The sequence below is a fragment of the Aulonocara stuartgranti genome, assembly GCF_965226115.1.
Source record: "Aulonocara stuartgranti genome assembly, chromosome: 22".
Lineage (NCBI taxonomy): Eukaryota > Metazoa > Chordata > Actinopteri > Cichliformes > Cichlidae > Aulonocara > Aulonocara stuartgranti.
Genome location: NC_138957.1, coordinates 21281396 through 21308341, shown reverse-complemented (window position 1 = coordinate 21308341; position 26946 = coordinate 21281396). Strand labels below are relative to the sequence as shown.

General features: G+C 40.5%; 1 protein-coding gene across 2 annotated transcripts; it reads right to left on the bottom strand.

Moving 5' to 3' along the window:
* Positions 1–1066: 1066 nt before the first annotated feature.
* LOC309698485 (neurocalcin-delta B) lies at positions 1067–21720 on the bottom strand. 2 transcript variants are annotated; one of them, XM_082520949.1, is made up of 4 exons: positions 21517–21720; positions 6719–7149; positions 4819–4924; positions 1067–3266 (listed from the first exon to the last, which is right to left on the bottom strand). In XM_082520949.1, the coding sequence occupies exons 2-4, from the start codon at positions 7094–7096 to the stop codon at positions 3172–3174; spliced, it is 579 nt and encodes a 192-aa protein (XP_082377075.1). In that variant the 5' UTR covers positions 7097–7149; positions 21517–21720; the 3' UTR covers positions 1067–3171. The 2 variants fall into 2 exon arrangements, with proteins under 2 accessions (XP_082377075.1, XP_082377074.1); XM_082520948.1 differs by having other exon boundaries at positions 6719–7152; positions 21517–21719.
* Between the last annotated feature and the right edge of the window lie 5226 nt (positions 21721–26946).

Genomic DNA, 26946 nt, shown 5'->3' with positions numbered 1-26946 from the left:
CTAAACACAAACAACACACTAAAACTAATAAGACTTTATATAAATTGGTTGGAGTCATTCTGTTTCCCCATTTTACATCACCAATAAATATTGCACTTAGTGGAAACATGATAAAGGGCCCTCTGTTCAAACCTCCAAAACAGGAGTGATTTTACAGTTGGAGGCCATTTTTGTCATTCCTCATCTTTTCTGTTGTTGATTTTTGTTTTGTTTTTACTAGCTTTGTATTTGGCTAGGATCTGTGTTACTAGTAGTAGCATGAGGCCATACCTGGACCCTACCAAAGGCTGCACCTGCAGTCCTCTAGAAAAAGTTAGTCTCAAGAGCATGGAGGAAATTCCAGGAGACAGGCAGTTACTCTAGGAGAGCTGAAAAGGATCTTAGAAGGTCCTTAACCCATTAGCAGGACTGGTATCATGCCCGGGCTCATGTGGAGAGGGTATCCAGGTAGTTCCAGGAGGACAAGGGAATTGATACACTGATTGGCCCCCAAGGCTGCCTGACCTAAATCCAACTGAACACCTCTGGGACATTATTTTTTTGGTCCATCCGACAACACCAGGTTGCCCCTCAGACTGTCCAGGAGCTCAGTAATGCCCGGATCCAGATGTGGGAGGAGATCTCTCATCATCCATCAACTCATTAGTAGCATGCCCCGACATTGTCAGGCACACGCACAACCACATGGGGGCCCACTGTGGGTTGGTCATTTCCATTTCCATTAAACAATATGGCATTCTTTAGTTCCTAACACATTACCCAGACCATATGAATACAGATATCCAGCATTATTGTTTTCCACTTTTTTTAAGCCTTGTATATAATCTGTTGGGGATTATAAGACTGCTATGGCATGAGGAGTCAAAAGGCCACAAATTATAACTAATTAATCCTGTGGAGAAATATGTATTTGTAGCTGTCATAACATCACAAACATAACCCATGTGGAGGTGCCTGCAGAGAAAATTACAAAGTAATTAATGGACGTAGACATTTTTTCCAGTCAACTTCCTTAACAGTGTGTCTTCAAATTAAATATCATTAAAGACAGTGAAAAAACAATAAGCCTTTTCCCCATTTTATCTTTATTTTAATAACAAAATGGACATCCTACACAGAACACATTTTGCAAGTTAACAATACAAAATCTACAAAATGACAGTTTTTTGGATTTTATTTTTTTTGTTCGACAGGTCACAGCTGTACAGTATAAACAGATACAATACTGTGTTTTTTTCTTTTCCTTTTTTAAAATTCCTCTACATTTGGCACTTGACCACAAGATGCTATTGAAATGACATGTGAGACTGTAGTACCAATCGCCTCATTGAAATGTTAACAGTGTTAATTAAATTATTATCATTTTTCCACCTTAATATCACATTTATCCAGACAAGAAGACTTCCTTTACATCATGTTCAGCTTTAAATCCTAAAAAACCTTTTGCTTGAGAGATGCTGACTTTATTTCACCCTTGTTTCATCTGTATTATTGTATGGCTGTTTTACTTTTAATGTTTTGTGTGTTTTATTAATTTCACTTGTATTTTTAATGTGTATTTTATACCTCATGTGAGCTAGTGTGTTGTAGTTCTTTACTATGTATTATTTATTCCTCCGCACAGCACTTTGGTCCATTGTGGTCATTTTAAAGTGCTTCACAAATAAAGGTGGTTATGTACGGTAACGTCAGTGCATCGACCTGTCAGTTAAGCAACCGTTATCATTTACATCTGTCACAGCATCAATTTGAAATTGATTGATTTTTTATTTTTTTGCACGTGAGACAAAAACTGCACGTTCAGGACACGACGTCACATTTGCGCAAGAATGTAAGATTACATTGGAATTTAAACATCGACGCTGAGAAGTGGAAAAACTTAACTGCCGGCATTTTATTATCTTACGTCAGTGTAGGAGACTTTTAAAAGTTTTAAAATGCAGCAGATGATATTCAAAGCTGAATGCATAGCAATATGTGTGGTCCTCTCCTTTTTTTTTAACATCTCTAGCATAAATATGAGTGAATATACTGTACAACTTTCTTCCACATCATGTTTGTCAAGAAAAAGAAAATGTTCATCATCACATTCCAATAATTTATATGTCAACATTTTAAAATGAATCTCTTCCATTGCAGCGAATTGCTACAATGTTACCACAGAGTAAAAGAATATATAAGTACGTACTATATATATTCATATAACATCTATCTTTGATTTTCAAATTATATACTTGTTGAACTATAGTTGAAGGAGAATCACAGCTCGGTTTCTATGCATATGCCAAGTTCGTGTATTCGTAGTTAAAATTAATGTGTGTACATACTGTATGTGTGGGTGTGGATACAGAACTTGGCATGAAAAGTCACTTTCAAAGAAGCAGATGGTTGTAATCTGTAGTCACGATATTCCCCTTCATTTAGACATCTGAGTCAGTTTTGGTTCCATGTAACATTCCTCCAAAATGTACAAAAAAAATTCAAACAAAAGACAAAAATAAACAAAAAATAATAATCTTTCATCCCCATCTACAATTACTCTTTGGTTAAAAACTACAATTCCCAGATCTTCAGTCTACTGTAAGCTCAGAACGCTTTTAGGCCCACGCTTACTTACTTCATTTTTTCCAGTGTTGACATGGATTTACACTGCAGTACTTAAAGAACCACCCAGTCAGTCAGTCACACAGAACAAAGCCAGCATGACTCCCTTTACATCAGGAATAATGCTTTCAATAACAACAAAGGGGAGGAAAACAAACAGCCAAAACTTGATTTGGCTCAGAGTACCTCACAAATGTGCTGAATTATCCTCACTGGCCGTCCTCTCAGACAGAAAGCACAGCTTTCACTCTGCGTTTCACAAGTCTTTGATGGGATTTCAGTTCTTTTGACTTATATCTGTACCTTATGTGAGATAACCCACATGTGTTTGTCTGGAGTTTTTGACCAGGCGTAGAGGCGCATGAGCCGTGTGTGCATGTAGGAATCTGAAAGATTATATACTATTTGTAGCATGTGCATGTTAATCTGTGTCTGTTTGCGTTCATGTGCCTCTAAAGCTCGAGGTATCCCATGTGGAAGAGAAAAATCTCAGGTGTGTCAGATGGGAGAGATTTTGAAAATGTGTTAAATCTATTAAACTGCAGTGGAAAAAGTCCTTTTTTCGTTTTACTGCCCAGCACTGCTGGGATCACACTGAAGCAGTCGGACAATGGAGGGATCGTTCTTCGCTCCATCGACGAACTCCTCCAGGGACAGTTTACCTGTGAGAGACATAAATGACTTTAACAGGTGCTGCAATATGAATAGTTCAATTTTAAAAAGCAGCTTCAAAAAATATATATTCACTATTTTTTCAGCTCTTTTTTATAATCCATGAACTGCTGCAAAAGCTGGCAGGAGGAGGAAGAGACAACAAGCACAACCACACCAACTGTGAGTGGGAACCAGTTTTTAAGGACAGACACAGAAAAATCAAGAAATGGATTTGTGCTTAAAATGTAGCTGCAATAAAACTAAAAAAAAAAAAAATTGGAAAAAGCAGTGAGCCATGAAGTAACAGGCCTCCTCTCCTGTAATGGCGCAATTTAAAACAAAGCAGTTAAAAAGACTGATAACTGCTGCTGCTGCCAGTGAAACAGTTTCCTCTAAATCTGAAGAGCACCTTCAAAATTTAGATGTGCGTTGTGTGTGTGGGGTGGTGTCGTAATCTGGCTCTCTTTATTAGACAACCCATGCAAACAGAAGGTTTGAACAGAAGGTGGGTGGGGCTGCTGTAGACACAGTCATAGCTGACTGATCTCATTGTAGGGAGATCCTGTCATGATTCCAGGGTTCTGTGTGGATTTTGAGCTTTTTTGTTTGCTTTTATTATTAACATCACCGTTAATGTTATTATTAAGTTGTGATTTCGCTTTAGTTTCACTGCTGTTTAAGACTTGCTAGTTTTGTTGTTGTTGTTACTGTCAGGTTGAGGGTTTCCATACTTGTAAATGTGATCGTGAGGCTGCGTCCACACAGGAAATCATTTGTAATTACTAAATGGCAATGCAAAGGGGGCAGATCCTAAGATGAACTTTTCTCAACTACAAGGCGAGCGATACAAGCGTCTACCCATTGGGGCACAGATTATAAGCGACTGCAAGGTAATGCATAGGTTGCAGGGTTACCGTGGCAACTGGAGTCTGGAATCTCTGTTGGCTTCAGAGCGATAGGCGATGAGGGAATCACTTCCTGTCTGGACGAGGCTTTACTTCTTACTGAATTTATGGAGTTTTAGTGGGCTAGTGTCAGTTTTGAATTCTTGGTTTTTTGAATTCCTCTTCCTGGGTTTTTTAGTTCCCTCTGTTCAACCCTGTGGCTCTTCTTCCTCTTTAGATCTTATTTAGCGTTTGCCTCCTTATAGAAGTGCAGTTTCACCCTTTTTTAAATTCCTTGCTTTCGACCTTTTTACTTCCCGCCTTTACAATCGTCTTGATTGCCTTCACATTTGTTTCATTCCCCATCAGCTCTCAGTGTATAAACAGTCCCATTTTCCTTGCAGATCATCTATTGATGTTGTCCACGTTTTCTGTGTTGATTTCTGATTTTCAAATACTTACTTAGTGTAGTATTTGGACTACAAACAGCCAATAAAGTGCTTGCTTTTGATAAAACTTAGTGTCCTCTCTCCACTACCAGAGCTTATACATACTCACGCTGAGTATGTATAAGTATTGTAGACAAACTATTTGAAAACTGCAATGTTGAACATGAGCATCCTTTGCTGACATTAATAAATGGAAATAATAAGAACAGATAATAAGGAAGCCTTACCATCTCTATTTGTGTCCATCTGCCTGAAAATCTTATCTGTGCGTTTCTCAGGTGTGGATTCGTCCTCAGGCATCTTCATCACAGAGGAAACCATCTTGTAAATGGCCTGAAGACAGATGGGGGGAAAAACAGTTTCAGTATGTACATTTTGAGGGAAAAATAGTACCGAAATAGTGTTTCGTGCACTGAACAACAAAATAACCTTAATGTCCTTTTATGCAGGTTCAAACTTTCTAAGAGTGACTGTAATGCATTACAAACAGATGATATCTCAGTGGAAAACTGGAGTCCATTAAGCACAACTGCAAAGTGCACAAAAAAAGATCATCTTAGTGACCCATTGATCAACTTATCTCTGCAGGGAAGAAGCAAGATAGAGTGGCCCTTTCATTTATTTTTCACTCTTTGCTGCCTGATTTCACCGCAGGGAAATAAACAGAAAGCGTTCATGTAAATAAAAAAACAAACAAAAGAAAAGAAATACTCTTTGACATTTTTGTTTTAGGTTTTATTAAATATATGGAGCAGAAGAAAATTTCCGCAATAAAAAAAAAAAAAAAAAAATCACTTTTGTTAATTCAGATTTTGTTAAATCTGAAGGGTTGTGGGTGGCGGGTTTTTTCCCCCCCCCCCCACCTTCCTTTCATTCCTGCATCTCTGCATGGGATGATTTTAATGGGAGAACAAGTGAAACATTTGTTGTTATCGTGAGGAATTTTCTCATCATTGCAACTGAAAATTAGATGGTGATTAATTTCATCATCTCATAAGCTACTTCTTTTCCACTAGTACCCACTCGGCCCGCATTTTAGGGTGTGCCATGAGGTGGCAGAACCTGGTATCCCCCCACTATCTCTGCCAGGATTCCAGGTGAGCTGAGTCAACCCACAAATGTGACGTCAACAGAATGCATGCCGCTGATTGGCCAGAAAGCGTTCCCACTGGATGAGTCATGAAAGCATAGAGGTTCTTGTAATTTATGGATGGACAAATAGGTCCTTCGACTGGATTAGCTAAAAATCTCTAGTTCACCGCTTTTTCCTCATATACCAGTAGTTCACTATAACTTTTTTTTTTTTTTTTTAAACAGTTTTATTACAAAGAAACTTAATTCATCATGGTAAATGGCCTGTATTTGTGTAGCGCTTTTCTAGTCCCTAAGGACCCCAAAGCGCTTTACACAACCAGTCATCCACCCATTCACACACTGGTGATGGCAAGCTACATTGTAGCCACAGCCACCCTGTGTCTTACAGACTAAATTCAAACTCGGCCTGCGTGGAACAGCTAATGTATCGGATTATGTCCAGATATAGGCTCCATCTCACCTTACGCATGCGCTTTAAATAAACAACACCGACTTTGGAGAATGGGATTACACCTTCTTTGGTACTCGGCTCAATTTAGCGCCGCAACGTGTGATGTAACAACATGTGTACAGGATTGCTGGGTTGTGTGAGAGCGTGCGTGATGCTCCGACTGACGTCTGAAGCATTCGTCCAATAAGGCGAGGAGCCTGTTTCCTGTAGAGTAACGATGGGGAAGTGCGCAGCTGTCCCAACTAGTGTTGAGCCAATATGACAATCAGAAGGTGGACCACACATCGCAGCAGTCTTTTTTAGGGAAGCAGAGAGGAACTGCTGGTTTCTTAAATTACACATCGTTGCTTTCCCCGCTGTGGGCAGTGAAATGGTTCAGAGCACAAAAGCAGATATGATGCAGCAGCTGGTATGGATGGCTGAGCAAAATATTGCTCCACTGCAGGAATAGTTTTATGAGCAGGGGAGCATGATGGCATGCAGCTCCCTCTAAAAAGCCTGAGGGGTACATAAAGCTAGAGAAGCAGAAAGATGGAGGGAAATAAAGTTAGAAAGGAACAAAAAAACAAAGCAAGACCCACCGTTACGATCTCGAGCATCTCGGCCTTGCTTATGTACCCATTCCCGTCCAGGTCGTACATACTGAACGCCCACTTCAGTTTCTGGTCCAGCCGACCACGTGAGGTCACGCTCAGAGCGATGATGAACTCCCTGAAGTCTATAGTCCCATCTCCGTTGGCGTCAAATGTGCGGAAGACGTGCTCAGCAAACTTTGAGGCGTCACCGTAAGGGAAGAAGTTGGCGTAGATCTTCTTGAACTCCTCCATGGACAGAGAGCCGCTGGGGCAGTCCCGCAGGAAGCCCTTGTACCACTCGGTGATCTCGTGCTCGGTGAAGTCCGTGTTCTCCATCAGGTCTTGCATGACGTCGGGACGGAGCTTGCTGTTCTGTTTACCCATGGTCACTGCTTGCGTTGAGGCTGTAGTCGGTGTGAGGGCAGCGATGCTTTAGACTGCTGACAGCGGAAAACAGAAGACATTAAAAGGTTGTTAGAAAATCATCTGCAGTGACCTCGAGGCTTACTGAGACAGGAGGCGGGAAGCAGATATAAATGGGAATAAAAGCGCTTAATGCATTTTCACACTTTAACTTTTCCGCGTAAATATCTCATATTTACATAAAACCATTCATCACAAGCTTTTATTTTTAGGCAAGGCAATAAATCCACATTTTACAGCCGAAAAACGGTTTTGCTCTGTCATATGAGTGAGTGAATAGCTCAATATACATTCATCACCCACGGAACAACAGCTTCATTCGCTGAGTCGAGTTTGCCATCAGCTGATAAACATCCAGTCCAATATTATCTGCTAAATGCTGGTCTCCCTCTGTGTTTATCGGTGCATGCTGCAGCCAGAAATTAGCCTGATGAGAGCAAAAAACAGTAAACTGCAGTAAACCTATCCCTTAAGGTGTTTTGGCATGTCCTAGCATTGTAACGTCACATTTACTTGTGCTGCTCATGTCAAACAAACTTTGGTAAAATGTGCATTTATAATTTTTCCCTTGGATGAAGACTTTACTAATCCCACACCCAGAAAATTCACATGTTAGAGCAGCACAAGGGTCAGAAAGAATGAGAAATAGGAAGGACAAAAACAGTATACAAATAATAATAATAATAATTTGTACCATTTATAAATTTTATTTAATGCCTTTGATTAAATTAATGTCACTGATTAAATCTGTTTATATTCTCCACTGTTCTTTCTTATCTTTCTGCAGGGAAATCACTTATGTGGCGCTGAACTAGCACATGCTCTCTTATCTTATGTGATTTTATCTTTTTCATTTATTTGGTGGCTGATTAAATGGAAAAATGCGCGCACACACACACACTAGATAAAAGGAAAGCATAAGCTTGATCTTGTGCACAAGCAACTGCAACACAAGACCATTGTATGTTCTCATGGTGTAGCACTACGACAGATGCACAACCACACCTATAACATGCCTTTCTGCCTGTGCATGCATCTCTGCAGATGCATCTTTCATTTCCTGCATGAACTCTGAGGCTCATTCGCAGACACAGCTATCAACATCCTCTGTAATCGCAGCCGAGATGGCTTATTGAGCTGGTATCAAAACATCTGACAGCTTTTCTTTCATTTTGATTGAGGAAAGTAAGATAAACACAGTGTGACAAATGTTGCACTCCTCCATAACTAATAATTTGGTGCAGAAAGGAAACTCAGCAGAGGACACAGTTCATCGTCTTCCCCTGTAGCTAATTTGTTTAGCACCCTCCCTTGTCACACTGCTTGCTGCTGAGTTCTTCAGGCTAAAGAAAGAGGGAAGCTGTAAAAAGCTTAGCCGAGGATAATGACAGATACAATCAGCAATGTCAGGTCGGGTCGAAGCAGTGGAGGTACTTTGCTCCAGGAAGGGTAATAAAGTTCCAGGACCTCTCTGTTTACACTCAGGCTTTTGGCCTTTTTCCTATTCCAAATCTTGACAATGAAACTTGTAAACCTCATAAAATGTAGCAAAAACAAACACATGTGAACTTATTAGCTCACAATAACTACACGTTAGTCTATTGTAAGCTCTTGAGTGAAACATACAGGTACAGTCTTCAGTTTCTTAATCATCATCATCATCATCATCATGTATGCAGACAGTTTTCTGCTCATTTAGCTGATCCATTAATTCATTGACAGAGCTTCATACACACTGTGGAAACAGCATGAGCTCTTATAGCTAAGAGGATTAAGTCAAACTTCTGCTACAGAAAAAAAATAAAATTAAAAAAAAGGCAGGAAACAGATTTAACCCTCATCAGTTCATTTAGCAGTGACAGTAGTTTAAGTAATCCTGCAGCAAGTGTGAAAGTGTGTGCGCGCGCCTTGAATTAAACAGTCTGTGTTTTTATTGGTTTTTCTTAAATCCAATTTCGTCTTCTTTTATTTCACACTCACACATTTTCCATAAACAGGCGGCTATAATCCTCTAATTAACTCAGAGTAAACAATGAGCGCAGACAGTGCGGCAGCCACCTCAGACGAGCTCCCTGCTGTTTTACCAGTAGTTCACTCCCATTCTGCGGCAGCGGGAACAGAGATTAGCACCTGTTTACACACCTATCCTGGAGCAAAACGCCACACGGAGGGGAGGGGGTCTCCGACTGCACGGTGGATGTACGGACAGGGAAGCGAGTCTGTGCCTTTAAATTAGACAGACGCAAACAGTCTGGAGCTGAAGGGTATAGCTGATATATGGACAGAGAGGGGGGCTTTATCCTTTCATAAACCCATTAAAGACACACACTAATCTGAGGACACCGTTCCCTAAACATTACACTCCTCAGGATTCTGCTGGTATCTGCAGGATGTCTTCTAGATCTTTGGCGTTATTTTTAACTCTTTTTAAACCGGATTTTAAGGAATGCTGCTTTTTGCTTAACCTGCAGGCTATAGCCTGCTGTGGACCGCATGTTTTTGTGGAAAATTGGTAGTCTGTGTATGCTACACAGAATTTTACCAGTGTTTGTTGTATAAGTAACAGAGCACATTAGCTGTGTCTGGTTACATGAGGGCAAAAACACCTCGACCAATTGGTAATGTGGGCTGCTCTTGTTTATGTTTGTACTGCTGTTGATCCTTCAGCTCAGCCCCTGGAGATGTGGCAGAAGTCACAATGTCTTTGTGGTGAAGTGAAACTGAGTGTGAAAAAAGCAGGATGAGGATACAGATTGAACCCTTTCCCACTGAAGCCTTAGTAAGTAAGCATTAAGTCTGATTCCCCACAGACTTCTGTGGAATCTGCACCAGCCCCCTGCTGGACATCAAAAAAAGTGCAGGTTTGAGGCACCGTGACCATCTTTTATATACAGCCTATGGGCATTCAGTGATTCCTGTAGTGAGTCTGGTGACCTTTACGGCTCTCCTTTTTCAGGCACATCTGTTCATTATCATACTTCTAATAAGCTTTAATAGTCCTAAAAGTTACTGTATGAAATTAAACCTTCAGGGTGTCAGTTCATAAATTATTGAGCCTGCAAAAAACATATCAGCTTATTTTGTTTATTTTCTTGTTTTACTTGTTCACCGCATTTAGAGCAAAAATAAAAACCTCACATCATGTTACTGATTCACATGTAAGAATCAGAGTGCAATATCTCTAAAATTAGAAACATCCTGCGATACTGAAAGGCTAATTTTGTTAGTTCACTTCTGTACGACCCCAAAGAGTCATGAAGCAGTCACTCTGCCCCTCAGTGAATGGTTGTCCCGCAAGAAGTAGTGATTCCTTACAGACATTTTATCATCCAAGAAAAGATAACACAGTATTTACAGCTTAGGACTAAGAAGCAAGTTCTGCATACCCAGGATTGCTAAGACAACTGCAAACCGAGTGAATAGATGATCCGGGTTTGTTGGAACTTGAAGGCAATCAATGTTAATAACCAGTAGTACCCATTAATGGTCTAAACAGTCCCCCATCAAATCATTTCCCGCTATGAATTCCAGACCCCCAAGTGTCTTTGAACCCCACATTTAAAATCCATCTTTATAAGAAATCTTATCACATCCAAAATACATTTTTACGCCTAACATACAAAAACACAGCTTCTGTTACGTACGTGTGCCCAACCCTCTGGTTTAGTTTAGTTTCAGCTTAAAAAGATAAGATAAAATATTTTATTTTCCATTTGTACACATACACCGAGGACACAGAAATCTTGGGCAGAGATTAGAGTCAAAGCCAAATAAATTCAAATATGTGGGACAATATGAAGTCATTTCAAGTATTAAACAGTAACTTGTGAACTGACTGTGGTATGAAAAAGTATTGCATGATATTGAAATATATATATTGCACTTCTAGTTTAGCTGCTCCTTATTTTGTTTTTTCCTTCAGCTCGACTGTGACAAGAAGCTTATCTTTTATATAAGCTTATATATTTAGCTTATCTGCCTTTCTGAACATTTATTTTTCTCCTACATTTTCTGACATTTCCACTTCATTCATAAACTCATCCCTTATCTGACGCGTTGACTGGTGCCACCGCAGCCTCGAATCTGCATTTTAATTGCTCGATGGATTCGGGTACATTTTTTTGATTATTTGGTCCTGCGTAGTCATGACGACTGACCCTGCAATCACTCCTGTTTATCGCTGTGAGTGGGCCCAAATAAACAAGAAAAGAAAAGCGCATAATTAGTCAGAAAAGAATGAAACGGCACTTCCTACAACGACTGATGGCTTGTTAGTTTGCTTGCTTTTAGCTGCGGTCCTAATCACACAGAGTCCCTCCAGCTTTGCTGTTTAAACATTAATATGGAGGAACTGAGGCAGCTAATACGTCCTCTCTCCATTACTTTAAACCAGAGGGGGAAGGTTAATTAGTATTGCCCTTAATGGCTTTACAAAAAAAGGAAAGAGCAGAGGTGGATTAAAGCATGTTGACAGTTTAAATATGTCTATGTGTTGCTTTTAAGGTTATTTTCACTCTACATAAAATTTGCTTATTGTTGCTAATTTTCCGTACATACCATTAAAGAGCTGAAATAATCACAGAAGAATAAACTGATATAGCAGAGACAAAACTGGCAACTCAACTCAAACCAGTGTTCCTCCCTGTTCAGGATCTGTACATCCTCATCATTGAAAGACTTTAGGCCGATCTCCAAGTTACCTTAGGGGGAAAAAAGCTATTTACACCCAGCTGAAGGCCTTCCTGAATGAATATCAAATTTTGAAAGTGTTCATTTATATGCTGTTGACTGTCAAATCTATTTTCCTTTAAATTATTGGTTCTTGATTGTCTTGATGACATCAGGGGATGGACAGCGCTAAATTTCCATAATTTTTACAGAAATTTACAGAGGTCCTCCTTTTTAAATCCTGTGGCTCCAGCTGTATCCCTACCTTTGACTTTTCTTCTTTGGCCCCACATAAAAAAAAAATCCAGCATCACTAATCTAAGTATAAAACTTGAGTCACATGTCAACACTGTGCAGGGCTTGCAAAATCGCTAGCCCGACGTCCCGGGGCTAGCGATTTTTCCAGTCGGGCTACCAAAATCTATCTCTGCCCTGCCCGTTGGGCTATAGTAGGAAGGAAAAATATATGTCAATGCTTTTGCATTCTTTTGGAAATGTAGCTGGGTAATTATGTCATTGGCATCGGTGAGCCACTGTCAATATGTGACATATTGAAATCGCATTTGAATTTGCGCTTGTTTTTTGCTTTCACTTTGCAATTGCGCGAACTGTGTATAGAGAGCGACAGTACTGATTGGTGAGTGATGATAATTTGCGCACCAATTCCTCTGACATCGTCTTATCAATCGTTAGCTTACTATGCAAACATGACAAGTGAAATCTCCCGCAGCAAGCTTAAACATATGAGAGGTTGATCGCGCAGAGAATCGCTGACCGTTATGTGTGTGTGTAAAAGCAGCAGTATATATATTTTAGTTCTGCTGAGCCAAATAAGACAGGTCAGGGTGAAGAAGTGACAGCCAAAGAAAAGCTTACCACAAAACGGAAAAGTTATGACAAATCAGACTATAAGGCAAAAAGAAAGTGCAGCTTTATGGTTTCATGGACAAAAGAATTTCTGTGGCTGCAATATGACGAGCTAAATAACCGGGGCTGCACATAACTGGTTCGCAGGTGCGCATTCGCTGTCAAAAAACAAAACAAACAAAAAAACGCGCACAAGATATGAAGTTGCAACGCGTGTTTGCATACATAAGATTTTCAGGAGGAGGACAGACATTTGTTTAGAACTCTTAAAGATGTCGAAGAAGCTCCTTTAAGCAATTACTTTGGTGTTCCTCCATCTCCAAACAAATGTCAGAAGGAGTCCGAACCACAAAAGAAGCACGTATTCTCGGAAAAGTGGTTTCAGGAGGTGAGCTGGCTTCAAACAAATGATGAACGCACAGAGATGTGGTGCGGAATGTGCCGTGAAAATCCCACTCTAGCGGACAAAAACAGTGCTTTTTATATGGACGCAAACGCGCGTTGCAACTTCTTATCTGGTGCGCGTCTTTTATTTTGACAGCGAATGCGCACATGCGGACCACTTATGTGCACCCGTGTAAATAACATAATGTTCTGCCGGGTGTGTTGTTGGTTTTCTCTCGATTTCTGAGTCGACAAGCGCCTTTGTTACTGGGACCAGTCATTTTAAGAAAGGCCCCCATTAGAACCCATGAGAAATGCAAGAAATGCATTATTGCTCAGTCTGCAATATCTTTCCCAGAACAAACACCAATTGCAAATAACATACTAAAAATAAACCTGAAAAATCTGTTTAGAACAGCGTACTATGTTGCAAAGAGTGAACTACCACTGGCAAAATGTAGCAGTCTTTGCAAACTTCAAAAAGCTAGATCTTGGTTCCACTTGTCTCTTACCCGTGACTTCAGTGGAAATTTCAAATTCAGGATCTGACACAGACTGATTCATGTCCTACACAGTTCTTACAAGTTCATATAAATTTCTGTTCAATTAGAACCAAGTATTTGAGTTGATGATTGTAATTTTTATACAATGTTGTAATTTGTTTTTCAACAATTTTTTGATTAATGTTTTGTTTCCTTTACAATATTATACATTAAAGTATAATATTGTAAAGGAAACAAAACATCAATCAAAAAATTGCTCTCTTTTTTATTCGGGCTACTTAAATTTATTTTGGGCTATCAAAAACTGAAGAGTCCCTGCCCGAAGGGCTACCAGGGATTTTGAAATTTTGAGAGGCCTGCTGTGGTTAAGTCGCCTATCTTTCAGATGAGGTGGCTATCAAAATTCAAGTCCATCCTGTCTAGAAGCCACCTAGAGACACTGATCCATGCCTCTTGCCTGGATTATTTTAACTGTCTTTTGATTGGAATTAGCCAGGCCAGACAGGTTCCATCTCTCGTCGATTTTAAAACTTCATGGCTTTTACCCAGTGTGAGCTGCTATCTGTCTTGTACTCTGGCCCTTTGTATGTACCTGTACCATACGCAGGTACATACAATTATAAGTTAATTCATAAAAGCTAGTTAATTCACTAGCTTTTATGAATTAACTTATAGCTGATTTATTGTTTTATTCTGGTTCTCTCATTTTTATACATCGCTTTGGTCAGCTGTTATGTTGGAGTTTTTTAAGTGCTTTAGAAATAAAGTGATGGTGATGATGACAAAGAGTTATCAGACTCATAAAATCAGTGATTTCACCACATCTTCCAGCGAAAAGCAGACTAAACTTCGAATGGCACAAAGGCTGATGAGGACACAGCAGCCTTGAAAAATTAGACGGTTTGCTTTGAGGCTATGAATTAATGCTCCAATCCCCTTTGTCCCAGTCTAATTTGTATTTGCACATTTCTCTCACAGAGCCATGTTGCACACTTATTACGAGCCAAATAATTAATATAATGAAAACTTAACTTTAGGTTTATCTGTGTCTAGTTTGCATCTCCTCTGCGTTTTTCTTTTCTCTCCACTGTGATCTGTGACTGATGAGATGATTTACAGTTTAACTGGTAAGTAAGCACAGGCCAATTAGAGCAAATGTTTTCCTGTCCTTTTTATTACCGCTCATAAAAAAACTAACAAACTATTTCATACAAACATATGTATAAAACTACAAGACAGATTTAAGCACATAAAGTTATTCTAAGTATTTAGTAATGCACAGTATTACTCCTATGATGATGTGTGAGGCCGTTTACACACCACCCTGCAATTATGGGTAACCACAGGAGTTACAGCTGCAAACAAACCCAGTTTACTACCATCATTATTTGCTCACAAGCATCTGAAACCATCTCTGTGGCACTACATTTTTAACTGCAGGAGCTACATTAGCCAGAGAAATCTAAACAGTGGTGTTTGTTTAATATCGGACATCAACAACTTCTTCTACTATTTCCGGATGGTTAGAAAATTCTGATGTCAAAACAATTTATTTGGCAAGTAAACGCACGTCATGATGGGTCACGATCATTTTATTTAGGGTCCGTGTAAACAGTGAAGATCTGATCTGAGCTTTAATGAGACTGAAGAAATTTTGCACATGTAAACATCGCTAATGTTACATTAACCTTTTGCTCTGACCCCCGTCTCCCTCAGTTAATCAGATGTAATTAAATCCAACTTAAATTAAAGCTTAGCTGCAGCAGGTTTGCCATTAATGATGTGTTTTCGATTCAGGCATGGATGGCTCTCTCTCTTCCACTATCATGCACAGTTCATGCAGCCCTCTGAGACAGTCGAGAGGAACGGCTCTCGGTTGAAGGTCTGTGTGTATTTTAAAAGAAATACTGATGGGAAAAAAGCTGAACATCTCTTCAGCCAGTCACCCTAAGAACTCCGCTATTTCTAGCTCTGTGAGATCACTGCCAACAATTAACCGGTAAGGCTCTTACCTGGTGCTGCAGGCGGACCAGCGATGGCACCGTTACATAACTAATGCTTTGACAAGTAGACGGATCTTGCGGTTTAGCCGGGCTCTCCCTCGACCATCTCATAAGGTCAGCACAAGAGTGTGACTCTAGTCTAACCCGAGGAGGGGAGAACGGGCCTGAGATAGAGCCGCTGACCTCAGCCTGCACAGGTGTTAGTGAAGCTCTCCAGAACAGGCTGTCTCTTTCAGTGCGGCCTTGACGGTGCACACACAGCCACCATGAGCTTTAGTGTTCGAGGTTTGAGGTCTTTAGCAGAAGACGGGATACACCTGCTGGGCCTCCAGGCAGATTTAACTCCAAAAACAGCCCAACAAACAAACTGCACACCTGCAGCACCAGCATCATCAGTGGCACCAACAGGAGGATCAAAGCCAAGAGAAGAGAAAATACACCTTTAAATCCACCAAGAACTACACCGAAATCAACCGCATGTAGAAAGGAAGATTCAGTACTTACACACATATTTAACCTTTTTTTGGCATAAAATAGATCTTAACATGCTTAAAATGCATCAGTCTGACAGCAAGTGGGCTTAGTTTTCAGAGAAAGTCAAAAGCCGCTGCTGTAAAGTTGGATTTGAGCATCACCACAATCCCCGTTTTATCTTTTTCTAGTCTTGAAAACAAAATCCAACGAATTGCACAGCCCTAGTATGCAGACAGCTCTTCGCACTGTACTACACTTGACTCATTCGTGCTGTTTGACTCAAAGGGCCTCCACACGGCATTCGTCCCAGAACATCTCATTGCCCACTTACGCAACAGCCACAAGGCTCCATTTATATCCTGCAGGTAAATCTTAACCCCACAGTCCAACAGATAATCCAAGAACAGATCTGAGGAGGTCAACGGAGAGCGCGAGAGGCCGAAAGAGACACGATCGCAGATAGACAGTTTATGAATGACACATTCATAATGAAATATGATGCATCTGTGCCCGCGCTGCAGAGCTGAGGGCGGCTATCCTTGACCTAACAAGCAAGCAATTATTAGACCTACGGGGGCGGCAATCCGATCTCCACCCGCAATTCAAAAGTTTGTTTCATCTCAGCTGTGATAAGATATTAAAAATGACACTTTTACCATCTCACATTAGACGAGGACACATGTGAACGCCCCCAGAGGCTCGGTTTACGCAACGGCAAACCGACGTCACAACCAGCCTCTTTCGTCTTTGAGTAGCTTATCTGCAGTTCTCTTCCACTTCATCTGCGTTTGAAAGAATGTGTGATCAGATGATTGTGGCTGTATAACTCTTTAAAACTCTTATATATGCTGCCTTCTAGGCTTTAGTACGACCTTCAAACCTGAAAATCACAGATCTTTGTCCCCATGTTATTTTTGGTGGGGGTTTTTAAAGTGCTTCCATATTCAAAAATTCAGGCCAGTCCACGTTAACTAGCACGTAAATCCACCACTTTAATGGATAAATGGTCAAAGATGTTACCAGGTGATTTGATGAAGCATGAGGCAAAAATGATAAACAAGACAAACAAATAAACTGTCTTATTTCTGCAGGAGACGTGCCAAGAGGAGGCTGCGACACATATTCCAAATGAAAGGGAAATACTGGACGAGGTTCAAGCAGCTGGCAGCTTTAAAATGTTCTTCATCTCACGTCCTTTCTGTTTCTATTAAATTCGTTTCATCCTCGCTGCCAGTTTGCTTTGTTGAGTTCAACTTGACTGACGTTTGGTGCATGAAAATGAAGTATGAAAGCAAACAACAAGGCCTTGAAAGCCTTATTTACAAGCGCAGTTTTAGTTATAGATGAACTTCGGAGTTATTCCAGCGGAGTGAAGTGCAAAGCCGACAAACTCCTGCATTTTTTAATGGGAGAAACGAAGCGCAAAGACACACTGAAGCATCATAGGTAGTCTCGTGCAGCTGGAAAAGTGAGGTTTCGCTCATGTCAAAGGTTAAAACACATAAATATAAACATCTTCTGGCCACCATCCATCAGCGATCACATGCTTGATGATCCCGAACATCTCAAAGCACCTCAGATATCTGCTGCAGGCCGCATAGCTCTGGGAGCACACACACTCACGTTACAAGTGACGACGGCTGTTCGGTGCAGCATGCCTTAGCAGCTCCTTGAATGTCTCCGAGCAACTCTATCTGCCGTGTTATTTAGCGTAAGGTCAGAGTGGGATTGCTGCTGATTATCCAACACAGTCTGAGGATGTGAGTGAGGTTTCACTGGGTTTCTGCCGGTGAAACAGGATGCACAGACCAACAGTGAAACTCAGTTGTAGTAACTTAGTACGACAGCGACTCAAGGTTTAGGTTTAGGAAAAGTGAAACAACTTAAAAGTCAAAGCAGGTTGGTAAACTTAATCAACTCCAATTACATGTGAAACATCATCCAGAGCTGAATCAATGACTATTCAGCTGAAATGTTCTGACTTTGGATTCTCAGATTTGATCACTTCGTGAATTTCTTGGTGACATGATCCCAAACATATTTATAGACCACTGGTCAAAACACACAGACCCTTAATCATTCGTCTTAATCATCAAATAAAGTAGAAACGATTCAGAGTACATGAAAACAATCGCTCTCTGCATAAAATGTAAAAGTTTGGTATTAAAACCGAGACAAAAACTCAAATTACTCTTAAAACAAAAACTAAAGCTCTTCATCCACACAGGAAGTGATTCTCAGTGACGTGACAACCAGAGAGTGCTGAAAGTCAACAACCTTCAACTCCAAGAAAATAATGAAACGCTTTTCTCGACTCTGAGACGCATAAATGAAGCCACTGCCGATGACAGGATACTGGTGATTGACTTATGATAAGATATATAAATACATCAGAGGGTTTCCAGGGTAACCTGGGCCTAGCGACTAACCTTCAGCGTGAGCAACAGCTTTAAAGTTAGCCACTTCTGTCTTCTAACACCCCCTATTGTTTGTGTTTATCTTAACAATGCATTTATTACTACCGGTGTGTCATTTCATCGGGGGGGGAAAATATCATTATGTCTCTGAAGGAGCTCCAGCTTCTGACTGTGAAAGTCTGGGATGATGCTGGTGTTTTAAATAACCATTTTGTTTTCTCATTTGTTCATGTAAACAAAAGAAAGTCCTTCTGCCTTTCACCACATACTCTTTAAAAACTCAGCGAGCACAAATCTGATGTGAAATAACAGAAAAATAACAGCTACTGTTTTTTCCAAGGATACATATCAGACAAGGGAGCCAATATTCCAGCAATTTATTGGTAAATCCCCAGAAAATAAATAAGTAAATAAAATAAAACCAAATTTATGTGTCTAGCTGAAACATATCCACAGTTTTATTAATGGACATACAGAACAGACAGTTAATCCATCTGCTCCTCTAGCTTTAACTTCATGCTTGCGCGACGAACCTTTTGGCGTTCGACATATGCTTAACGTGCACTTTGCTCTCCAATGTCAAAAACGACTTCTTCCCTTCCCACGGCAACAACTTCATCATAATTCAGCGCACATGAGCTCCCATTGTGAGACAGCGTTGTGCGTCAAGGCGCTGCAGAAAACCACAATCATGACACCGAAGCCATTATGAGGGAGCGAATGAGAACAAGATAAAAACGAAAAAAAGAAGAAAAAAAAGGAGCGTCTCTGACGACGACTCCAAAGGAGGCAGAGCTGCAGAACGGACAAACGCCATCACACACTCACAGCAAAATGCCACTGATTGCATGAGAGGGCCGCTTATTTTTGCACAGAGTCTCTAAATGTGAGTCTCTCCCTGAAACAGCCTGTTGTAAAGACAAAAGGCTACAGAGATGGAAATGTCAATCTATCAGATGACTAAACAACTCCCACCCCTCTCAGTCAGAGATATCTGCATGCCAGAAATGTGGCTTTCTATCCAAAACACAGTCCATGTGACAGGTCGGAATCTGTTTCTTCTCTCTCGTGTTATCTCCAGCTTTCTCCTTCACTTCCTTTTATCCCCCCCCCCCCAGTCTACTCTCTCTAAAAAAGTGTAATTCAATTTAAAGAAGCGCAGACTGCTGCTCAGACAAGCCTAACTACAGACCAGGCTACCAGTGCGGTCAGTCTGGCCCAAAACAAATTGAGAAGACACCCACGCCGGTGAAAATAGAACATCTGTTCAAATTTAGCACACATCTGTGAGCATCCTGAAAGCGTTTGACACCAAGGGGGCCATTATCTCGACTCCACCCTCCACAGGTCTTTCAATTATCTTGTTATGCTGTATTGGCCGCTCGAGCTGTTGAATTACTAAAATCGAATCAGAAGTCTGGAAGCTAGAGGTTTCGTGTGTGAGTGTGTTTTCTGTTTTCTTTGCATGCGAATGACCCTCCTTTCTCCCATTTCTTCTGGACCACTGAACTCTCGGATTTATTTCTCGGCTTCTGTGTCCGTTAATGTTTTCCCCCCTCACACCACCTCCCTGTCTGATCCCCCCGTGGCCACTTCACTGGAACCATCAGAGGAAACTCAACCGTAATGCACCACAGTGTTTACATCAACAAATGAAACCAAAAAGACGCCTTAAAAAAAGAAAGAAATTTGCACGAGTTCAACTGAAGCCTGGAGGAGCTACTTGGAGATGGAGCTTCAGTCAGTTTAATCCTACATTAGCTGCTGGTCCGTCTCATGGAAACCTGAAACCAACAGAGTCAATATTTTATATATTAATTATTTACTCTACATGCTGTTGGGAGGAAATCTTCACATAATGGGCACCAATTGCTACCAATTGATTGCTATTAAACAGCAAAAATATTCAGCTTTTTTGTTATGAGCTAACCAAATTAATCAATCCATACCCATTTAACTCGCATTAAATTTATTAATTACTTTTGCTCAACCTCAGGAAGAGTGAGAGGGATGTTTTATGTGTGTTCTATAGGAAAAACAAAACATGATTTGTGTCAGGTTAAGCCAGAGTCTCTTGATAAAGCAAAAGATTCAATTCATTTCAGTTTTACTTATATAAAATTGAAGCCTTTACCATCCCTCAAAAGAAATCAAAAGGACAGCTTCTACAAGTGGGATTTATTTTATTCTAAATTAAAATACACGTTATGTTTGTCAAAATGCTCAGACTTCTGTTATTTAAGCTAACAGAGACTCTTTGCCTTAAGTATATGCAGCTCAAGCAGGCTTACATGTGGTCTGCAGTGCATGCAACTACACTAAACAAACAAAAAGCAAAAGACTCAGATAAGAGAAGCAGAAGCCTGCAAATATTTGAAACGCTTTCTGGTGGTTTCTCAGTGGCTTTCCTTTTTGTGCGTTTTCCTTCTGGGTCTTCTTCCAACAGCTTATTAGTGCACTGACCAGACACCCCACACTTTAACCAGAAACTCTGCAGAAAGCAGATTGCCCACTCACCTGACAAAGGTGAAGCAGCACCACCAGTCCAGTAAAGCTACCCTTGCCCTGCTTTAATCCACTGGCTAACTGATGTGCATTTGCTGAAATGAGATACCCTGCTTCACTCAGCCTTGTGTGGTAGCAGGACTCCCTTCTTTTTTCACTTCCTGTTCTCACTCCTGCTTCAATCAAATGGAGAGTGCAAAGACTGAAAACGAACACCTCTCTTCTCTTCAGGGGCTCATTTAGGACAAGAAGAAGCACCTTCATCCGATTAGAAATGTAGGTAAAGCTTTATCCGCTGCTAGCGTCGCGAAATACCTCTGCGACTGCAAAGTTATGTTAGAAAAACATGTGCAAAAAAGGCTGCTTGTTTCGGTCATTTAAGACAAGCGAATAAAAGTGGAGGCAAGCGCTTTGGAAGCGGTACAAGGACGCTTCTTCAACCTGTAAAGTCATCTCACCTGAGTGCGGGGAGGGAAAACTGAGGAGGGGTGGGAAACAAAGTATGAGGAAGCGGGCAAACTGCGAAGGAAGAGACGAACACAACATCAGCGACCGCTTACCTCGCTTTCAAGTTGCTGTGGGGGGCTCGTTAGGAGTCTCTTTAGAAGTCCATTATTAGTACGAGGACGGTGAACGTTTCAGAGGAAGCAGAGCTGTGCGGTAGGTGAGCTGGAGTTTCCCGGGTGCTCGCAGTCCAAACTCTACCAGGCTCTTTTCCCGATCCGCTGCATACACTCTGCTTAGCCCCACAGCCTCTGGGCGTGACGTCAAGGCTCGGCATCACGTGGAGCGGCAGCGGCCAATGGGAAGCCACGGTTTCCTGGCAACAGGAGCCCGGCACCTGAATGGCGATTAGCATTTAAAAACTGTAGCCACAAGTTGTTCGTTTACTAAAGAGTATATCAAATGAAACATAACTCCACTGTATTTAATAGCATCTATGTGCTTATTAATGTTTATTAATGTTTTATAATGGTCTATAAACATATAGAAGTAATTGTTTTATAAGTCATTTTGTGGCTAATGGCCACCTGATGCACATACACAAGAATACAGATCAAGAACCTGTTTAAAATAATTTAAAAAGCATTAAAATAACTTATACTTTTATTTACTTATTAATTGCTTACAAATTATTTACCATTAAAAAAATTAAATAACGCTGCACATACAGCGCCACCTTTTACTAAATATTTACACAGTTTATGGCAGCTCCGGCTCTTATTTAAACATTTTCTCCAGTTTTGCATGCGTTCTGTGTCTTTTACCTGCCGTACTGTTTGTTTCTCCCCTAATGTGGGATGTGTGCAAACTAGACCTTCGGATGGATTCAAATGATAAAGATAAACAGCTGACACTAAGACTACATTTTCAGTCATTTGCATTAAAGTTCAGCTTACTTGCTTTGTTTTGCATTCTCTTGATCAGCATAAATGCGCTTGCTTATTTCTGAGTATTGCATGAGGAACAGGAGGGTGATTAAGATGATAACCACCATCCATTTGCTGTGGCCCAGTACAGGTGTTCCCATGCAGGCACATTGGGAGCCATGCTTTGGCTAAGATGATTAAAGGAAGTCAAAGCCACAGGGATTATTCAGACTGTGTTCCAGGGAGTATATTCTTAATGGCCTTATGAAGTACACCGAGAACCCCCTCCCTCCTGTCGAGTCAGCAAAATGCTCATCACACTGATCACAGCAATCCATTACCTGTACAAAACAATGTTCGATGAACATTAATCACATATCCATGCACAGGAATCATCTCAGCTTCTTTTGATCTCTTTCTAGTGTTGAAATATGTAATAAAGGATTACAATAGAATTCAGAATAATTATTCAGCAGGGTGATGGCCTCCCTTGCTCAGATTCACTTAACTTTGTTTCCTGAATAGATGAGCTTATAAACATAGCGGTGGTGCTTGCAACAACAAAATCTGATCATGAAACACCATCTGTTGAAACAGGGTGATAGCGAGCACACCCAGTAGATCATTCAAAGTTTAACAAATACAGTTTTGTGCAATCAGTATGATCACAACATAAGCAGCTTCAACTGTTGATACAAGGTAGGATGGATCCATGCTTTCATGCTGTTTAGCAAAAACAACAAACATAAAGGCTCATCATCATTTTTGCAGTCTTCTATTGTTTAACTCTGGTGAGTTTTTGTGAATTGTAGCCTCAGTTTCCTGTACCAGTTTACAGGCGTGGCATTCAGTGTGCTCTTCTGCTGCTGTAGCCCGCTGCTTACAGTTCATGATGTTGTGATTCAGAGATGCTCTTCTGCATACTTTGTAACAAGTGGGGGGTTTTTTAAGTCCCTGTTGCCTCTCACTGGTTATTTTCTGTTTTTCAGATCATATTCTGCAAACTCTAGAAATGTTTTTGTGGAAAATCCCAGTAGATCACATTCAAAGTCACATCAGGTCCAGGTTCAGATTCCTTTATTGTGAATTGTCCAATGCAAACACACAGAAAATCACAATTTTATAAGTGATTATAGTGAAACAGTCACAATGATAAGTGAAATAAAATCATTTAAGATAGTATTGCACTCTATAAGAACATTGCCACCCACTGCACATCTGGATCATTGCATTGCGTTATTAACTATGCGTTACACAGAAATCTTCGATTGAAATCATGTTTCTGGAAATGTGATTGTACAAAAATATAACAAAATTAGACTGCATTTAAAAGTTTGGGTTTTAACCGTATATGCAAACATACAGACAGATGGAAAAGCTGCTAAAATCTCAATGCATCAATTTTCAAGTTTGAAAATGGTACAAATTTAAACACGAATGCTTGTTTAAGGACAAAATGCAGTTAATGCAGTGACATTAATGTCTTTCTAGCACTGTTTGATGATATAAAGCCGCAGTTCTCTGTTGCTGCCTTTAACCGATTGTTACTCTTAACTGAGGTGAGAGCTCATCAGCGTGTTTGACCCGGGGCTAGAGTCCCTGAGTATTGTGTGAAGCCAACACTGCAACCTCTGACTAATAGGTTTGCATAACATTGATCTGACTGGCTGTCCATTGAAGAGCTGCACACACACACACACACACACACACACACACACACACACACACACACACACACACACACACACACACACACACACACACACACGCACACTAGTGAAGCCTGGTGTGCCCCAGCTCAAACAGCAAAGAGTCTTTCTAAATCAGTCAGCCCATGGCTCTACACGGGCTCCATCATTAGGTAACAGCGGCTTTACGGATGAGGCTAAGTAGGCGGTTCTGGATGGAGAAGCCACTGAGCAGCACAGCAGAGGCCCAACAACCTCTTCTTAATGATTATCTGTTACCTAATCAGACAGAGCCAGCCTTGAGCTGCTGAACCTGCTGAGGAGTGTGGCCAAAGTTTGGAGGTGAGCTAAGCTGTTTGGCAGTCGTCCCTAGGCTGAGGATTGTTATCTTATTAAGGAAAAGTTGCACATTCAAAAAACTTGCACTCAGATTCTCATGGAGGATTGCATCATGATGTCTTTGCTGCTCAGTGAGTTTATATTCTTATTTTCAAAAATTTCTCCCGGCACTGGTCCGAAAAGTTATTAACAAACTGATGCTGTATAGACATGTCTGATTTCCAAGTATTATTTATGTGTCTTTGTATTTGCAGACAAATGCTAGTTCAGAGAGAAGCAATGAGAACACAAAAGCAGCTTCACTGAGTTGACCTGCGACTTCACTGTGCTGCGCTGTACGTCATGCACGGCAGGCTAATGCTCAGGCTGACTGGATTACCCAGCAGGTGAATTTATTCTCAACCAGAACACGATGCGCGTTGCGTGCCAGGCTTCTTCACAGCGACTCAGGTGTCAGCTTTGCATGTATGTGTGTGGTTTCTGCTTCTGCACGACATCAGCACCTGCAGGAGGGGATGTCCTCTGAAAGAATAGCCCAGCTTCACAGAGTGGCCTGAGTCATTGAAGACAGGTGTTTTATATATATGAAATAGTCCAACTTTTTACTGAGAGAAATGGATTGCAGATGTCCTCTAGCAACGACAGACTTGTCTGGATCTTGTGTAAAATATACAGTTTATGCAAACAGAATGCTGTGATTTGTAAATTATTTTAGGCACAAAGTCAGCACATCAGTTATTTGTGGATGGATTTCTGAATTTAATGCCAACAACATAATTTTGGGGACAAAAGATAAAGTGCAATATTAGAAGTCTATCAGGAGGGATTTGCCGCTGTGTATGCAAACACTTCACCAACCTAATATTTGTCATCATAAGATTACCAAGATTTAGAGAATACAGAGAAATCTTTGCAAGAAAGAGAAAAGGCCCGAAACCAATACCAATGGTACTAAAAACAAACATGTTCCTGTGATGGAAATCTCAGTAGGGATTCAGGAGCACTTCTTAAGAAAAACTGTCCTGTTGTTTAACCAATAAAAAGTTTCATTTTGATGCACGCACAACTAACTTTTGTCCCCCGTGTAGTTATTCACAGAGCGATGAAGCCAAACCTATCCTTTCTTCTCAGCTGTCAGTCTCTGCCTCCCTCGTTTGTTCATGTCACTATTACCCTAATTAGCCGTGAGATCTTCCATCTGTTTTCATTTATTTATTTACTCAGTTATTGTTCATTTTTTAGAATTGAACAGCCAAATAATCAGATACTTTTGTTTGTTCAAATAATAGTAGTGAAACAATGTGGAGTATCTTTTTGTACCTTTAAAAGTACAGTCGATATGATGTACTTGTTTGCATTGTTGCAGTTTGTATGTTGTAGAGATAAGTCTCCAGGATTTTGATCATTAATGTAAGTGAAGAAAAACTGACCTTTAAATAAAGGTCAGGTATGGGTACTCATTACACCTGGAAATGGGTTTGCTTTTCTGGCCTCACCAACCACTCAGATTTTTCACTGAAGCTCATGTCTGCACCTACAGCCACCAGGCACATGCAGGGAGTAAAGAAGGTTTGTGCCGTGAGGTAACAGGGCCAATATGCACTCATTGTCCACTTCCTTAGGTACACCTGTTCATTTTCCTTGTTAGCACAATTCACTGCATTCAGGCACGCAGCTGAAATTCTAACTGAGCATCGCTACTTGTTAAAACCAACATATACAGAAGAGCATCTCCGAACTTTGAAGCAGCAGAAGACCACACCAACCTCCGCTCCTGTCAGCTAAGTGCAGGAGACTGAGGCTGCAGTTCACACAGGCTGATTGAAATTTGATAACAGAAGATTAGAAAAAAATGTTGCTTGCATCATCTGATGGCTGCTGCAAAGCTCAGATCATCTCAAACTGGTTTCTTGAACATTACAATGTTCAACAACAATCTAAATCCAGTAGAGCACCTTTGAGATGTGTAACTTTGGGAACATTTATTTGACAGAACTTGAATAAATGGTAAAAGCTTTTAAATCTAAGAGTAAATATGAGTTTTTATTGCATTTCTTTTTATATTTAAATGAACACAAACCTTTGCACCTTACAATCTAGAAGAAACTGTGCAAATGTGAACTTTTTACTGCCGGAGCTTTATGTTTCGCTTTAGTTCTTGACTATGTTTCACATGGTAATATCAAAGTCCACTAATTGCCCTCGTGGGTACATTCATGCAAGGGAAAAAAAAATCATCTAAATGAAGCACATTTTTGTGTTTTCCTCCACATTTCAAATATACATGAAAAACAAAAATAAAAAATGTTGAAGTAGATAAGACAGCACTGAATAAATATAAAAGTCCTGTGTCCTCTCCATGGCTTTTTGTTTTATTTTTATCTGCTCATACAGAGAAAAAAAGGCACGACTTCAGAGCTGTGTGCTGCCGATAAGCAGAGTAAGGATGGGCCTCATGTCAGCGATCTATTACAGGCAGTGTAGTTAAGGACTTTTCCTTTCTCTGTTCTCTCTTTGCTGTGTCATGTGAAGTGTGACACCTAAGGCCAGCTGTAACACCTGTCACCTTTCTTTAGACATGAGACTCGAACAT